This window comes from Capra hircus, chromosome 18, assembly GCF_001704415.2.
Source record: "Capra hircus breed San Clemente chromosome 18, ASM170441v1, whole genome shotgun sequence".
Classification (NCBI taxonomy): Eukaryota; Metazoa; Chordata; class Mammalia; order Artiodactyla; family Bovidae; genus Capra; species Capra hircus.
The window spans coordinates 40776264-40795253 of record NC_030825.1 but is presented as its reverse complement, the minus strand read 5'-3'; the positions used below and the strand labels follow the sequence as shown (position 1 = coordinate 40795253).

The 18990-nt window shown below is 42.2% G+C and overlaps 1 protein-coding gene and 1 non-coding gene across 2 annotated transcripts; one reads left to right on the top strand and one right to left on the bottom strand.

Annotated features, from left to right (window-relative positions):
• ZNF19 (zinc finger protein 19) lies at nucleotides 879-11337 on the bottom strand. The gene is made up of 5 exons (XM_005692223.3): nucleotides 11305-11337; nucleotides 8911-8974; nucleotides 6175-6301; nucleotides 5506-5619; nucleotides 879-4398 (listed from the first exon to the last, which is right to left on the bottom strand). Exons 2-5 carry the CDS (start codon nucleotides 8941-8943, stop codon nucleotides 3311-3313), a joined length of 1362 nt encoding a protein of 453 aa, XP_005692280.2. The 5' UTR covers nucleotides 8944-8974; nucleotides 11305-11337; the 3' UTR covers nucleotides 879-3310.
• Nucleotides 17990-18062, top strand: TRNAG-CCC. Its single transcript has one exon. It is a non-coding gene; the product is annotated as a tRNA-Gly (tRNA).

Genomic DNA, 18990 nt, shown 5'->3' with positions numbered 1-18990 from the left:
AACCTTCAAAACATGACAATATCTGTCGCTGGAGGGGGGAAGAACAGGACCTCTACTTCTCTGCTGGTGGAGTACAGGTACAATCATTTTGTAAGACAGTTTGGAAGTTTTTCCTTTAACTAAACAAGTCTTACCATGCATATAAAAATCAGACCTCTAGTATTTAGACAATTTTTTGAAAAACTGTGTTCAAACAAAATTGCCACAAATTATATACCTCAGCTCTATTCATAATGGCTAAAAGCTTAAAGATATTAGGATGTTCTTCTGTAGGTGAACATATTAGCATATTGGGGCACTGACATGTGAAGGGCAAGAGCATATGCACCCCAAATATGCCTGTTTAATCTAAGAATTATTTTAGGCTGATTAAGTTTTTAAACTGCAAACCCATATCTATAAATCCATCAGAAGTTACCTTTTTATGAGGTCATTACAGAGGGGGCCTCAGCCAAGAATGAAGAAAAGCATAGGGAAAATCATTTTTCCCATCCTACATAGGCAATGGAATAGTTTAGCTATTGAAAGAAATGAACCACAAACCCAAGCAGAGACAAAGATGACTCTACATATATATTGCTAAGTGTTAAAACATAAAATAATATAATGCAGGAGACAACAAACAAAATAATTTATTTTGGGTTTTAAGAATTGCTATTCCGAAGACAGACTGAGGTAACCCTGAAAGTGTTCTTGGTGAAGGGTTCTTGTTTTATCCCAGAAATATTCAGAGATGAGACAGAGAAATCAAGACAGAGAAAGCAAGGATTTATTTAAATTAAAGTACACTCTCAGTGGGAAGAGCAGACAGGCTCAGGTGAATAGCTGCCCTGAGTTTTTCTGGCAAGCCAGGTATGTGGAACATAATATTCACTGGGTTTGGGGGTCATGTTCTCTGATTTTTATTGCAGCACCATCTTCCTGGAGGGAAGGACTTTTGTCCTTATTTAGCATTGATCAGAAATGTCATGGCATCACTGCAGGATGGCCACTTATCTGCAAGGCTTATTTTATTGTAATGAAAGCATAATGAGTGAAAGGTTACATTCAGACACCAGATATTCCTGCATTTTCCCACATTTCTTTGTTCTGCCTCCAGGACACTTATCTCCAAATGTATGGTTTCCAGTATGGAGGTTCCAAGGATCCCCCTCTCCTCTGCACAAGATGCATAGCTTCCTGCCATCTGGCCCATGCTCCCCTTTCTCTGCTCATGTCTAGCTTTTGTTGTTGTTTAGCTGCTCAGTCATGTTCGCCTCTTTGTGACCCCATGGACTATAGCCCCATCGGGCTCCTCTGACCATGGAATTTCACAGGCAAGAATAATGGAGTAGGTTGCCATATCTAGCTACCTTCCTGTTTTAACAAAAAGATTCTAGAGGGAGAGAGACAGGGACTTTTAAAAACAAAAGGCAATGAGGCTGATAAAAGTGGCCTGGAGACAGTCATGACTGACTCTGTTGGAAGTCTGGAAATGTTTGTCCTTAAAGAATTACCAGTTATTTCATGGTAGAGGTAAAAAAAAAATTTTATAGATTTTCATGAATTACAGTATAAGAAGCCAATAAGTAAATAGGCTGTCATGAGTTTCTGGCAGATGTGCTGAAAGACTTCAACGGGTGAAAAACACAAACAAAATAAACCCTAAAATATGGAAAATACAAACAGACCAACTGACCATCCCCTGGCCCTTTCTCCCTGCTAGTCCTCCTCTCTGTGTTCTGGGACGTCAAGAAATTAGGAAGAGTTGTCTGGCAGCTCCCCTTAGACCTGACTGCACCTAGTGTCTTCACCTCCCCTAAACATGCCCCATCCATCAGAGACACCATGCCAGAGGGAGCCTCAACAACCAATGATCCAATGTGTCAACCAACAACCAATAATCCAATGTGTCAACCAACAACCAATAATCCAATGTGTCAACCAACAACCAATAATCCAATGTGTCAACCAACAATGTGTCAGGGCTTTTTTGATTACAAGGGACTAGACACACTCAAGTGAAATAAATATATTATAGATGATAGAAAGCAATCTTTACAAGAGACAAGTTGAAGAGTGGGTTCAGAGGTGTCAGATCCAAGGGATCATATAGCGTGCGACCTGGCCCCTCTCTGTCAGTCCTGCTGATTGCCTTACGGTGACTCCACTCAGGCAGTCTCTCACCCAGCACCTCCAGGATGACACAAGCTCAAAGCCCATTCTACTGGGAATGGTTTCTCCTTCACTAGGGTTCAATGAAACTCATGATTTGGAATGCCTTTGGTCTGGCTTGGATAACATTCTCGCCCTCATAGCAATCATAGCAATCAGAGGAGAGAAAATGGAACTGGCTAGACATGCATCATATACCCATCTTCCAGATGGGTGGAGTGTGGGATCAGCCCTCTGATACTGTCTAGACTGGAAGCACGTGAGATGTAGCTCCCTAAGGAAAGCTGGGGTGCTGTACTTGGACATGTGGACAGATTCTGGCTCGGTGAAAGCAGCATATCCCACTGCACAGCACAGAATCTGAAGCAGAAGGTAAAAAGGGATTTATTTAGAGTCAGTGGCTATAGCTACCTGTCAAATGCTCTTGCTATCCAGCCACAGCAAGTTCTTCCATTTGCTGAAGAGCAAGGATGATGATGGTGGTAAACTCCAGGCTCCAGCCTTGAACATCAGGTTCTTGGATCTCAAGAGACTGGCTCAGAACAGGTCTTGTGCCCTTGCAAGGCCCACAGACCTGTCTTGTTCCTGGGGGGTGGGAGCTCAGGATTCAAGCCTACTCTGGGCCGCATTAATCAACCACTCCCCCAAACAGCTCATTTTTCCAGCCTCTTCTCCCTGTGCTACAAAGAACAGACACCAAATGCTAAGGGTGTAAGGAAATCCTTGCTCAATGAAGTACTGGGAGTTTCAAGAGTTGTTCAATACCATGGAATTCATAACTGGCAGGCTTTCCAAAGTCCACATGGGTGCACATGGTTCTCCAAACACCAAGAAGCCTTTGAAACCATCATTAGGAGGCCGCATTGTTCACATATCTTTGATTCTTAACAAGTACGAATGTCAAAAGTTTGCAACAACTGGAAGGTGAAAGAATTACAGGGCCACAGTCTGCTGTCTGGTTGCTGTGGCCAGGGCCACGCTCAACATTAGGAGGGTTATTAACTCAGTTTGGGATTCTAACTGGACTATCCTGGGTCATCTACTGACACATGAACCAACAGCTATAGCTTGAGGGGAAGAATCTGCAGCTAAGCGGGGCCTGTGTCACACATTCTGCCCGAGTGGAAGATAGAAGGAAAGGAGATATACTGTACTGTTACCAGTAAAAGGGGGTAAAGAATTCTGGGAGCCCAAAACAACCAACATCCAGCACAGGCTTCTCTCCAGGGTGGACACAGTCTAGCTGGGAAGATGTCCTAAAGGTTTTTTCATACTTGACATATTCACAGGGTTTCTTTCTAGTATGGACTCTTTGATGCTGAAGCAGATTTCTTTTGCTAGTGAAGACTTTTCCACACTCATCACAGGAGGTCTCCTGAATATGGATTCTTAGATGCCTTTTCAACTGAGCCTGAGTACTAAACACTTTTTCACAACATATACAGTCAAAAGGTTTCACCTCACTGTGGACTCGCTGGTGCCGAGTCAGTTTTGTATGGAAATTGAAGGCTTGCCCACATATTTTACAAGAGTAAGGCTTTTCCCCTGTGTGAATACGCTGATGCTGACTAAGATGAGAAGTCCTTCCAAAGCTTTTGCCACACTCATTACACTCATATGGTTTCTCTCCAGTGTGGATTTTCTGATGTCGCAGAAGTGGTGAATTACCAACAAAAGCTTTTCCACACTCATTACACTCATAAGGTTTCTCTCCAGTGTGAATTCTCTGGTGTATAACAAACTCAGAACTACTGGTGAAACCATTTCCACACTCCCTACAGAGATAGGGTCTGTCCCCACTGTGGATTCTCTGATGCCTGACCAGATTTGCATTATCATTAAAGGCTCTCCCACACTCTTCACACTGATAGGGTTTCTCACCGGTGTGGATTCTCTGATGTCGAATTAATGAAGAATTGCCATTAAAGGCTTTTCCACACTCATTACACTCAAAGGGTTTCTCCCCAGTGTGGATTCTCTGATGTCTAACATAGTAAGAAAAATAGCTGAAGCATTTCCCACACTCCTCACATCTGAAGGGCTTCCTATCATAGTGGATTCTTAGAACCTTTCGTCTAATATTTTTCACTGTGGGGATTTCCTGGTGTTGCTCCAGTTCACATGTTTCTAGGAAGCTGCTTTTGTTAAGAACATTCTTCTGTGGCCCATGTGACATCATCATGTCTCTTTCTTCAGAAATTCCCCATGTTGGTGTTAACTCACTGTCCATGTGGGTCCTGGCATCTGACATAACAAACAGAAAACAAAAATGCCACCTGAGAATTATAGCAAAAACAAAAGAATATTGAAAATTATAGTGGTTACCCCTTATCTGCAGTCCCTCTTTCCATAGTTTCAGTTTCCATGTCAACCACAATCCAAAAATATTAAACGTAAAGTTCCAGAAATAAATAATCCTTAAGTTTTAAATTGTGCACTGTTCTGAACAGCATAATGAAACCTAGCAGCAACCCACTCCAACCAGATGTAACTCATTCTTTTGTATATGCTACCTGCCTATTAATAATTCAGTTATCAGATAGACCTTTGCAGGATTTCAGTACTTGTGTTCAAGTAACCCTTATTTTACTTCATAATGGCTCCAACATGCAAGAGGAGTGACACTGGCAACATGGGTATTCTCTTACTGTGTCTAATTTATCACAGGTATGCATATATTAAAAAAAGACATGATACATAGCTGATTTTCTGTACCCAAGAAAGCAGACCCCACAGTTACAAAGGTCCTGGAGTCAATCCCCTGTGGATACCCAGGGATAACTCCATAGGGTTTGATACTACCTGCAGTTTCAGGCATCCATTGGGGATCTGAAAACATATACCCCATATTTAACTATCCCTGGTGGCTCAGTCAGTAACGAATTTGCCTGCAATGCAGGAAACCTGGGTTTAGTCCTTGGGTTGGGAAGATCCCCTGGAGAAGGAAATGGCTACCTACTCCAGTACTCTTGCCTGGAGAATTCCATGGACAGAGGAGCCTGGTGGGCTATAGTCCATGGGGTTACAAAGAGTTGGACATAACTGAGTGACTAACACTTTCACTTTCACAACAGAGATTTTAGAGATTACTAAACTCCCAACATCAGCCTGCTGTTCAGTAAGGCTAATAAAATGAAAGTGTCAAATATTTACAGGTAGAGAACAGTTGACAAGGAAATAGATTTGAGAATTATGAGATGCATTAATCGGGAATATGTGGAAAAGAGTTATGGTTGGTGGAAATGGTTTTGTATTTGCCTATTTTGAGAAATCATCTATTTAAATCCTTCACAGCATGGTTCATTTAAAACATACTGCTCTGTAAAGCTCTATAGTCACCGCCTCACTTACTTTTATAGATGTCTCTGGTCCCCTGTGCAGGAGGATTATCCTGTGTCTCCAGGCCTACAGGCAAATCCCCTCTCTCTAGAAGTGAGACTAACGCAGGTTTGGGAACTGGGTATCCTGAAAAGGGTAGAAAATGGCACCTGTCAGTCCCGTGTATGCTGTGTCAAAAGAACGAAAAGCTCAAGAGTCTCAGTGAGACTAGAACAGATCCACAGTAAAGGGCTCAGGACTGGGGAAAGCCAAGATTTTTGCTCAAGTGGAAAATGAGCATTTGTGATCACTTCCTAAAACCAGACCCACGAGTAAGTTAGTGATCCTGAGGGACATATGCAAACAAAGGGAAGGGGTCATACCCTTCCCTAGACTACAGGGAGACAAAAGTAAGGTGAAAACTTATCTAACAACAGACAGTACTTACCCTGCAGAGGCCCTGGGAGGATGGAGCATACTCATACCAAGTGAAAACAATTCCTTACATTGGGACCAAACTGACCCAAGACGTGTCCCTACCCAATAACCTCTCAAGTGGGTCATTTGGTCTCAGTCCCAGGACCGTGGAGGGTACAAGAGATAACTCCCCGCTTTCCACACCACACCCCTGGCTGATAAGGAGGGGAAAAGGAAGGAAACAGGAAAGCACAGATCTGAGCACCAGGAGAAAAGTGGCCTTACCCAGGGATGTCAAGTTCCCATAGATCTCCAGCATCACACTTCTGTACAGGGCCCTCTGTGCAGGAGAAAGGCCAGCCCATTCTGTCCGGGTGAAGTAAACAGCCACATCCTCAAAGGTCACCACCTCCTAAAACAAGAGGTTCCTGCTATGCCAGAGCCAATTCTCTGGCTCAGAGTGTGGGGCACAAGGGACAGGGATAGTGAGCTGATTGTTAAATGACTGTTGCTACAACAAAATTCTGGAACTTCTCTCACTAAAAGTTAGAACTTCCATTTGGACACAAAATTTAGTCTCATGAAACGTACCATCATGTTTTGAAAACCCTGGAAAGTCTCCCATGAATTTAAATCCCTAGAGCAAAATCTCTTTGATTCTATAAAACTTTCAATCTTTTATTGTTGCACCTACAAGTAAACAGTTAGCTTTATCTCTTCAGACACCCACTCAGAAGTGACACTGCAGGACCAACCTGTTCCCCCTTCATTGCCCCAAGTGCCCAATCAATCCATGTTCCCCACGCATGCTCATTCTACCCCAGACCTCAAGTTCAAATGACAGGAACAGAGTCATGGTTTGCCCTGATGACTGGCCTCATCTGACCCTCATCTCCTGCTTGAAGAAGGGGTTGTGTAGCCTGTGCTCAAGAATGTCCAGCAGAGAGAACTCAGTGCTGCATGGGACAGTGTATTCTGCTTCCTGATGGGTTTTCCTGGGAGAATATGCTTCTGGAATCAAATTGCTGCTGGGTAGTTCTTTTAACTGCTTTTCTTCATACACCTCCAAAACAATCTGTAAATGTTTCTGTCAACTAAGTATCATGCTTTTTCAATAGCCACCCTTTCCCATCCCTGATGGCCCTACTCTACCTTGCCAGAAAGCTCAAGATATGGCTTAGAATTTTTATTTATTCCCCAGACTTTGGTATCAAACTTGGTTACCTGAATATGCAGGGAATGTCCTCCCACCTTTCAATACCTCAATTGACTCTGCAGATCTCGTCAGCACTGTCACCATCTAACACCAAATGCATCCACTCTATCTGCCTCCTGCCAAACTGGCTCTATCTTCAATTCATGTAACTAACCAGCACAGTGAGTGAAAGTGTTGTTTCTCAACACAGAAATAGTACGAATTTCATCCCAGTCTCCTAAGTTAGAAATCTGAAATTCATCCTGGAATAACTTGCCCTATTCACTGCTCATTTCCAATAAGCAGTCAGTAATCAAATCCTGCCAATTTTATTTTCTAAATATTTCTGGAATCTGATTCCTCTTCACTATCATACAATCAGTTCACTAATACCTGCTAGAGATACTTAACTCCAATTCTAGGCCTGTCCTGCATTGAATCCTTCCTCAGCCAGCTATACAATCATGGACTTATGACAACAAACTGACTTAGTCAACTGAATGACTTCCTTGAATGAGTCATCATGAACTACAACAATGGTTCTCAAGGCGTGGTACCCCACCGCACTAGCAGGATCACCTAGGAACTTGCCAGAAAGGCAAATTCACAGGCCCTATCCGAGATCAATCTGTGGTTTCATAAGCCCTCCAGGTGATTCTTATGCACAGTAAAGTCCAAGAACCCTGGACTACAGAATAAAATCTGAGCTCAAGAAACCAAGCTCTATCAGGTAACAAATGATGAGGGGAAAGCACAAGACTGTACAGAGAAACTAGCTGGGAAGCTCTGCAAACAAAATCTAAGAAAAGGAATGATGAACCCTGAAGGAGGTCAATATAAAAGATGGGACAAATGGAAGAGAGAGTAGCCAGAAAGAGTCAGACTCTGAAAATGGCAACAAGGGAGAACAAAGTCAACAACTACTCAGCAGCCTAGAAACTGAGTGGTCAGGATTGTGACCCGGTGATACCAGTAACTGACAACTTATGTAAGACCAGAAGATGGGAGCAGCAGGGTAGACGATGTCAGGCAGAGGGACAAGCCAGACATCAGAAATCCAGGACAGGAACCTGGGATATGGTTCATAGATGCTGAGTTAGTAGATAAATATGTCCCAGGAATAAGGAAATAGTTAAGGAACACCCAGCAATTCATCAGTCTCAAAAAGTGAAATCAACTCAAGAAATCAATTTCCTTATCCCATATATGTATTTAATGTTCACTTCACAGATGAAGTTAAGGTGCAAAGAAGCTAAGTGACTGGCTCAAGGCCACAAAGTCACAGAGGCTTTACAGGATCCCTAACTTGAGGTATTTTGTCCTAGTGCAGATTTTTCCTGTCATAGCCCCCTGCCTTGATTAGCCAAGCCAACTTCTGAATAAATGGTACAAGCTCCCTTTTTCTTGTATTCTTCCTGCTATCGCTCTGCCCCTGCTTCCCAAGAACCTTGTGGTCTCCCTGATCTTGGTTACTCCCACTGTGTAATGGACACCTATAATGCCAATCTGAGCCCCTCATTCTCACAGGGCCCTCCGCAGGAGGAACCACTAAACCTGGAAACCCACTAGCTCAACAGAGATCCTCAGAGTACAGGAGACTATCCTTCTGCCTCCCTGGACCATCTATGCAGCCACTGTTGCTGGACTTCTGGCTGCTCATTCCCGCGTCATCAGCTTTCCCCCAGCATCCAGTCCTACTGAAGAGAGTCAACAAGGGTCTTCCAACTGCTTTGGCTCTAAGACTTCTTGCCAGAATCATCTCTCTCATCTCCCTCTTTCTTCACATCAGATCTCTCCAAGGCTGACCTGAGGGAACCACAGCTCACCTGGTGCCAGACTTTCAGGGGCATGACAGCCATTATTGGGCTCTCTCTCAATGAAGGGCAGGGGCTGAGGGAAGAAGCAAAGAGAAACAAGAGTGAGCCGATCCAGACAAAGGCTCTTTTTTAAAACAAATCTGCCAATAACAGCAACAACCATTCACTAAATGCCACTGAGTAAATGGTATACGAATATTTCCCCACAATATGCCATGCGGTTTGAATTCTTAGGAAATTAAGATTTTGAAAGGTAAGTAACTTGACCTTGGGTACCAGAGCTTGTACTCACCAACATCGTGCAACACTGTCTGTCCTAAGACATGAGAGCAAGGGAAGACGAATGCACAAAGAGCAAACAAGCAATACATCAGAAAACTCAAAACAAACCCTATAAGAAGGGACCTAGACCTTTATTTTTAAAAATAAAATTTTACTGAGAAACATAAATGGTTAAAAAAAAGAAATATGTTTTTGGATGATAGATATATATCCACTCATTCAATCACCTCAATAATTCTTTAAACCTTTTTTTTTCCCCAAATAAGAAAACAGTCTAAGAAAATAATTTTCTCTATGAAGGTCACTCAGCCAGTGGATGGATGAACTTGGATCCCAAACCAGATGGGCCTGATTTCCAGAGGCCAAGCTTTTAATAACTACATCAAATTGCTTCCAACAGTAATCCCAACAGGATTTTTTCTTTTAGAACTCAATTAAGGGATTCTAAGGCTAAAAAGCAGATAAAGGTAGTGCCCCAAATCAGAAAAATCATCTTAGAGTAAGGTTTCCTTTTCTTGATCTTGGGGCACACATCTTTTTTTGTTCATCACCCTCTTCTAGGACCCAGTGATAACCAGAAACCAATTAGCAAAAGACCATGAAAAGACCACTTCATCAGGCAAAAATGTCTGGGTCACTACTTTAATTATATCATCCCCTATAGACACTTTGTATTCTTGTTACTCAGTCATATCCTATCAAAAAGCCAGGACTTTCCCAAATGAAATTCACTGGTGTGGCCATCTCCTGTTAGCCTCATCTCTGTGCCACCCTCTTTTCTTTTAGTTTAGCCACACTGGTCTTCTTTCAGCTTCTCTATTATGCTAATTCAGGACCTTTGTACCTGCTGTTTCCTCTGCATGAACCACTCTTCTCCAACCTTTAGAATCTTTGTAACTGATAGACTGTGTGCAATACTTTTCAGAAGTCGGCCCTCTGTTCATATAGGTAACTGCCAGCTCACCAAAACCTGTCTCTACAGACCAGACGGGGTCCCAGGTTACACACTCCACTAGCACTGGATTCTCTTTCTTGTATACCACCTCTCTCAGTTTAAGACGATGTGTTTTCTTTATCCAACATTTATCTCAAACTTATTTCATTCCAGGCCAAGTGCGAGACACAGGACAAACAGTCGAGAAAGAAGGGTGTGATCCCTTCCTTCATGGGGCTTAAACTAAATGAAACAAATAAGAATCAAAGATCCTCAGAATTATCTTTAAAACCACAATCGTGACTAGTAACAGGGATACTTTATCCTAGATGCGGAGGCTTAAGAATAGGAACTACTTAAGTTGAAAGGAAAATCTTCCCAAAGTTAAACAGTATGTGCAAAAGTATGTTCTTGAAGTGAAAGTCCAAAGAGTCAAGGGAATGTGCTTAAGACAAAGGTGAAGAAGTTGTAAGAGGTCAAGTCCTATAAGGCCTTGTGCACGTCAAGAATGATCGCACTTGATTAACAGAGGACTTTTAATTAAACTGAAAGGTCCCTGGGAGAGGGGCCCACGGCCCTCTCATTCGCAGCTGCATCTTGGGAACCTAGAACAGCAACCAGCATTTAGCGGCTCAGTTAGTAGTTGCTAGGAGAAGGCAATGGCAACCCACTCCAGCACTCTTGCCTCGAAAATCCCATGGATGGAGGAGTCTGGTAGGCTGCGGTCCATGGGATCACTAAGAGTCGGACACGACTGAGCGACTTCACTTTCACTTTTCACTTTCATGCACTGGAGAAGGAAATGGCAACCCACTCCAGTGTTCTTGCCTGGAGAATCCCAGGGACGGGGGAGCCTGGTGGCTGCCGTCCATGCGGTCGCACAGAGTCGGACACGACTGAAGCGACTTAGCAGCAGCAGCAGCCCAGGGAGCAGGGGAGGCTGTGGCTGTGTGAGATCAAACGGCGTCTCCTTTTCATCCACAGCCTTACACAAGGCGGCCGCTAAGGACTGGGGCGAAGGCACCAAGCGCCGGTCTGACTGGCCGGCGGGCGCGTTAGCTCCCCGGACCAGGTGGCGCCGCCGGACTCCCTCCACCTGGACACGACGGAATAAGCGGACATCCTTCTCCAGGGTGAAAGGTGTGCTCCCAGCAGGCTCGCTGAGACGACAAGACCCAGAAACTCACCTCAGGAAAAGTGCAATATGCGGTGTGACCGGAAGTGCGTCACTACGTCGGCCGTGGCACCCAAGTATCGCGAACTTCCTCTCTAGGAAGCCAGAGCGCACGTCTCTGTGGTCCATGCCTTTCCTCTCCAGGCTCGCGATTTTAACCGGCGACATCAAATACAAAAAGCTTATCGTTAAGCTAATCTCTAGCTGAAATTTAGAATTTCCTTCAATTTTGTGTTGGCGAGGACCACAACATTATCAGCAGTGCCTTGTGACTTTGTCAGCAATAGGAATCCCACATTTTCATATCCCATTACAATTGCAGTTATAGGGGAACTTCGATTTCATGCACGATCATTTTTGCCTTAGCCGACCAAAAAGTACTTAAACTGTTTTGTTGCAGCGTGTATATTGATATGATTTGACGTGATTGTGTCCTTGCAGCTGAAAACAATGATCAGAGACAGAATGCCTTCCCTCTAAGGTTGGCAACAAGGCAGGTATGACCGCTCTTCCCATTATATTATTCAACATCGCACTGGAGTCCTAGCAAGTGCAGAAAGGTCAGAAGAGGAAATAAAAGGCATAGAGATTAGAAATAAAACTGTTCAGATTTGCAGATGACATTATTATCTACATTAAAAAAAATCCAAAGAAAGAAACAAAACTGCTAGAACTAACAAGTGAGTTTAGCAAGATCACAGAGTTAGAGGTGCAAAAAGATAAACTGTTGGAAACTGAAATATGCAGCAATAAAATTTCCTGTAATACAACTTCAATAAAAATTTTAAAGTAGTACCATTTACAACAGCACAGAAAACATGAAATATGTATAAATCTAACAAAATATGTGTAAGATACAAATGATGAAAATTATAATGACAGAAGAGATGAAAGAATACCTAATAAATTGAGAGAGATACTCTGTTAACTGATTGAAAAACCCAATACTAAGATGTCAATTATCCCCAAATTTCTCTATATATTTAAAGCAATCCAATCAAAATCCCAGCAAGACCCTTTAATAGAAATCAACAAGCTGATTCAATTCAATTGTATGTCAATCATTTGATAGAGCTGAAAAAAAGCAGTGGAGAAAGGAGGGGTTTCTTAGTAAATTATGCTGGAACATTTGGATATCACAATAGGAAAAGAAAATAAGATTCTTACTTCACACCATACTACAATAAATTCTAACAAGAGTGCCCACTTTCACCACTATTATTCAACATAGTTCTGGAAGTCCTAGCTACAGCAATCAGAGAAGGAAAAGAAATAAAAGGAATCCAGATTGGAAAAGAAGAAGTAAAGCTCTCACTGTTTGCAGATGACATGATATTGTACATAGAAAACCCTAAAGATGGTATCAGAAAATTACTAGAGCTAATCAGTGAATTTAGCAAAGTTGCAGGATACAAAATCAATACACATAAATCACTTGCATTTCTATATCTAACAATGAAAAATCAGAGAAATTAAGGAATCAATCCCATTCACCATTGCAACAAACAGAATTAAATATTTAGGAATAAACTTACCTAAGGAGACAAAAGAACTGTACACAGAAAATTATAAAATACCGATGAAAGAAATCAAAGATGACATAAACAGATGGAGAGATATTCCATGTTCCTGGGTAGGAAGAATCAATATTGTGAAAATGACTATACTGCCAAATGCAATCTACAGATTCAATGTGATCCCTATCAAATTACCAATGGCATTTTTTTTCACATAACTAGAACAAAAATTTCACAATTCATATGGAAACACAAAAGACCCCAAATAGCCAAAGCAGTCTTGAGAAAGAAGAATGGAGCTGGAGGAATCAACCTTCCCGACCTCAGATTATACTACAAAGCTAATCATCAAGACAGTATGGTACTGACACAAAAACAGAAATATAGACCAATGGAACAAGATAGAAAGCCCAGAAATAAACCCATGCACCTATGGGTACCTTATTTTTGACAAAGGAGGAAACAATGGGGCAAAGACAGCCTCTTCAATAAACAGGGCTGGGAAAACTAGACAGCTACATGTAAAAGAATGAAATTAGATCACTTCCTAACACCATACACAAAGATAAACTCCAAATGGATTAAAGGCCTATATGTAAGACCAGAAAGTATAAAACTCTCAGAGGAATACTAATAGGCAGAACACTCGATGACATAAATCAAAGCAAGATCCTCTATGACCCACATCCTAGAGTAACGGAAATAAAAACAAAAGTAAACAAGTGGGACCTGATTAAACGTAAAAGCTTTTGCTCAGCAAAGGAAACTATAAGCAAGATGAAAAGACAACCCTTGGAATGGGAGAAAATAATAGCAAATGAAACAACTGACAAAGGATTCATTTCCAAAATATACAAGCAGCTCATACAACTCAATGCCAGAAAAACAAACAACCCAATCAAAAAGTGGGAAAAAGACCTAAACAGACATTTCTCCAAAGAAGACATACAGATGGCTAACAAACACATGAAAAGATGCTCAACATCACTCATTATTAGAGAAATGCAAATCAAAACCACAATGAGATATCACCTCACACCGGTCAGAATGGCCATCATCAAATAGTCTACAAACAATAAATGCTGGAGAGGGTGTGGAGAAAAGGGAATGTTTTTGCACTGTTGGGGGGAATGTGAATTATACAGCCACTATGGAAGACGGTATGGAGATTCCTTTAAAAACTAGGACTAAAACCACCATATGACCCAGCAATCCCACTCCTAGGCATATACCCTGAGGAAACCAAAATTGAAAAAGACACATGTATCTCATTGCAGCATTATTTACAGTATAGCTACAACATGGAAGCAACCTAGATGTTCACTGACAGACACATGAATGGATAAAGAAGTTGTGGTACATATATACAATGGTATAATACGTAGCCATAAAAAGGAACACATCTGAGTCAGTTCTGATGAGATGGGTGAACCTAGAACCTATTATACAGAGTGAAGTGAGTCAGAAAGAGAAATATCGTATTCTAATGCATATATACGGAATCTAGAAAAATGGTACCAAATAATTTATTTACAGGGAAGCAATGGAGAAACAGACATAGAGAATAGACTTATGGACATGGGGAGAGGGGAGGAGAGGGTGAGATGTATGGAAGGAGTAAAATGGAAACTTAATTACCGTATGTAAAATAGATAGCCAATAGGAATTTGCTTTATGGCTCAGGGAACTCAAACAGGGGCTCTGTAATGACCTAGAGGGGTGGGGTGGGGTGGGATATGGGGAGGGAGGTTCAAAAGGGAGAGGATATATGTATATCTGTGGCTGATTCATGTTGAGGTTTGACAGAAAACAACAAAATTCTGTAAAGCAAGTATCCTTCAATAAAAAGTTTAAAAATAAGTTCTAGTTTGGAGAAAAATCTGATTGTGACAAATCTACATCTTTAATGAGAAAGCAATGGCAGAATCCCAGGTGGTAGAGAGGATAGGAACCCACCTGCCAATGCAGGGGACACAGGTTCAGTCCCTGGTCAGGGAAGATTCCACACGTGGAGGGGCAACTAAGCCTGTGCACACAGCTACTGAAGCCCAAGCACCCTAGAGTCTGTGCTCTGCCACGAGAAGCCACTGTAATAAGGAGCTCACACACACAGAGTAGGCCCCTCTCGCCACAACTCAAGAAAGCCCGCACGCAACAAAAGACCAAGCACAGCCAAGATAAAATAAATAACATTTAAAAAAAAGAAAGCATGGGCAGTATGATTTCTACAATGTGCTGTATCTTGTCTGTTCCCTCATGTAATTTCTGAACCCCGTAATGGATACCTCAACACAGGGCTGCTCAAGCTACACTCCAGCACTGCTGGCAGATGGACATGTGCATTCAGAGGCATCTCACATGGCCTCCCTGTACATGCTTGTACCCATTTGCTGCCTACTGTGCCATAATAATACCCAGTGGGACTGATAACCTCTTCGTGGTCTGGGTTGTTTCCTATGACTGCCCCTCTTGCCCTTCTGCAAGCCAAGGAGAGAAGCCTCAGGAGAAATCAAGCCTGATAACACCTTGATTTTGAACTTCCAGCCTGCACAACTGTGAGAACATAAATTTCTGTTATGTAAGCCTCACGGTCTGTGCTGTTTTGTCATGGCGGCACATGCAAACTACTTTAGACGTATGAAGTTAAGACATACTGGTAGTGTCAGAGGCTGCTGGTTGCCTACACGAACATCCATTCATCCGTCTTGTTTAGTAACAGAAAACTGAATTAGGGATTGGTACCTTGCCTCTCAGCCAAGGACATTTCTTGCCACCTTTGTAAGTCTGTGGGTCTCCCAGGACCAAGGTCCACACAATGAAGTGGAAGAATTTTCAGTACTCATAGAATATTCCCTTGAAAGGAAGGTGACATAATCTTCTTCCTCCCCTCCATCCCACATCCTGGAATGGCTAGAACTCCAGTTGTTGCTTTAGACGATGAGAATATGGCCACGTCTGATGGATGGCAGTGTGGTGAACCTGAAGGAACCAGGATTCCTGCTGATGGAGTGCAGCTGCCTATCTCCATATCTCTTTTTTTAAAAAGGAAAAAGTCAACTCCAGTCTTATTTTAAGCTCTATTATTTTGGATTTTCAGTTATATGCATGTGAACCTAACCAAGTCTGAGCCAAAGATAGCAAATCAGTTGGAGAGGGTCTCCAGCAGTGGCACCTAGGTCACATATCATGGATAATCTGCTAAATGCTCAAGTTCCAGGAAGATGGAGCTACTCCAGTGCCTCAGAAATGAAAGGCACCTCGGGGGTCCAGCTCTCTCTGGCTCAGACACTTACTATGAAGGCACTATTTTCGAATAGTGTAGCAACAAAAATGCCAGTGCCACACTGCCACTAAGCCTTAATGGGGAATCTAGGAACTGGGTCCATTGCCTCCTAGAGCTGTATTTTCTTCCGCATGCACCTGGTCTTCTTGGAGCCTAGCCCATGAGGTGATCCTCCTATCTCCTCGCAAGGTCTCCTATGGTTTTGGCATCACCACATGGCTAACTCAGATGCCCTAGCAACTGTAAAGAAATAACGTTGCCTGCCATTTCAGTTCTACAAGGATCAAGACACTAGCCACTGCAGTCTCCTACCCATAATGCACCCGAGGGCAATTTAGGGTGGAGAAAAGTAGGAAGCATTCTGTGCTTTGGGTAGAACCCCTGATTACATAGATACATATTCAAGGAAAATTTTCAGTGAACCCAAATTCTTAAATCTTTCCAAACAAAGAAAAGCATTAAAATCATTGACTTGAGGTGCCTGTGCTTTGTGTTTAGCAGTAATCTTTTAATGTTTGATATGGGTTTTTTGTTATTGTTGTCCCCTACCCCCAGCAGAAGTTTATATATATATACTGGCTCCTCCTTCCTTATCTCTTCAGAGTAGCAGAGGATCCCCAGAAAAAGTAAACTCCTCTATAGATAAGCACACAAACTTAAAAAGAAAAAAGCAATTTTGATTGAGGTTAAGTAGATGAAACAAAAAGCAAGGTCCAAGACCTAGGGTTAATAAGAAAACAGAATATAAGATAAGTCTGAACATAAATAAAGACATAAAAGAAGAAATCAAAACCTTGAGGAAAGTGATGTTTTATAAACAGACGTGAAAATGAACTAAATAGAACTTTACAAGTGAATATAGACACTGAATTTAAATCCTCAGTGGATGGGTTGGACAGCAGAGTGCAGTCAATGAGAAAGTGAAACTGAATATAGACCTAGACTATAGCACAGCTAGACAGAGATGGAAAATATAAAACCACGATGCTAAGCATCAGTGAAAAGGAATGAACTTGAGCTATGTGGTTAAATATCAACTCTATAAAGTAGAATTTAAAAAGCAAGTGGTGCTCTAGTGGTTAAGAATCCACCTTGCAGTGCAGGGGACACCGGTTCAATCCCTGGTCCAGGAAGATCCCACATGCCGCAAGGCAACTAAAGCCTGTATGCCACAACTACTGAGCCTGTGCTCTGGAGCCCTCAAGCTGCAACTACTGAGTCCGCGCATTTAGAACCTGTGCTCCACAACTACTGCAGTGAGCAGCCTGTACGCTGCAACTGGAGAAGAGCCCCTGCTTGTCACAACTAGAGAAAACCCACAAGAAGCAGTGAAGACCCAGAGCAGCCAGAAATTAAACGTGATATTTTTTAAAAAGTAAGCTGCAGAAGAAAACATCAAGTTTGCTACTTATGGTGATTCAAAACATGTAAAATAGTATTATGATGCTTATGGAAAAACCATATATAAAAGTGTAAAAGCATCTTTGGGCATAACACCAAATTCATATGGTAACTACCTCTGGAATCAGAGAGTGGGAAAGCAATTCAAAAGAGGTACACAGGGGACTTCAATTCCATCTGCAATGGTTTAGTTCTAAAAACATACGTTAAGAGCCATGACAAAATGGTCAGAAACAATAAAGCTGAGGGCAGGTACACAGGCGTTTGTTATTCTATTTTCCTACACCTGCAATATTTTAAAGAATTTTTTTTAAACCTCAACAGTTTCACTAGTAGAATAAAACCAGGAGAAACATCTTTTTTTGTTTAACTGACGAAAGAGCAAAAGAAAAAGCAAAAGGGACACAAAACAGGATAAAAGTAATCATTACAAACTAAAGGCATTCAAGATGACAGACATCAGACCAAAATTTATCACAAGTTTAAGTTGGGGGACTTCCCTGATGGTCCAGTGGTTAAGACTCTGTGCTCCCAATGCAGGGGGCCTAGGTTTGATCCCTGGTTAGGGAATTAGATCCCGAACGCCACAACTAAAGATCCCACACGCTGCAACAAAGATCCTGAGTGCCACAACTAAGACTGGGCACAGTCAAACAAATTTTTTAAAAACTGGGTTAAAAATTCTTAGATGCATCAACACAGAAAACAGATGAAACATACTTTGCCTAGATGACTGGGGCTACTTTCCTTAAATCCAAAGGTAAATAAGCCTGTGAATAAGCCTTTACCAAGGCATCCCTCCCAAGCCAGAGCAGTTCTAATACCTGGAGAGCCCTTACTCTTTTCACTGAAGGCAAGACCCTATACACTCATGAACTACACTATCCTAAACATAAATTTCTAAATTACTAATGCAACAAATTAAATGTGAGGTCTCATGAACCATTTCCCTATCTTTCATATGCAATATGTGCTTCCTGATATTTCTTGCCAAAGCCCAGGAATCATTAAAAACTTTGGGGACAATAAGTTCTGTGTTACACGTGGATTCTTGTACCAAACTGGTGGGTTTGGATGCTCCAAGACCACTGGACACTTCAACAACTGCGGTTAAAGCCTTAGCTTTTGGTAACAAAACCCAGGGGACCTGTTCATCCCAGGGCTGAGGCAGAGACTCCAAGGTGGGAACCACTGTACCGGAGAGGCCCTCCACTAGGAGCACTGAGGCCAGTGCCCTCCCTGGTCTCTTCCTTCCAGCATGGATCGCCTCAAGCATTACCTGGCTCAAGGGATATAGAATGAATCATATACAAGAGACAGTCAGGGTTCATGGAGTTTTAATAAGGCCACAGCAATCACATCCTGGGATCAGGAGAGGGGAGAAATGGAACAATTTCAAACACTGGAAGGCCTCCCTTGGTTCAGTTCAGTTCAGTCACTCAGTCTGTCTGACTCTTTGCAACCCCAAGGACTGTAGCACGTCAGGCCTCCCTGTCCA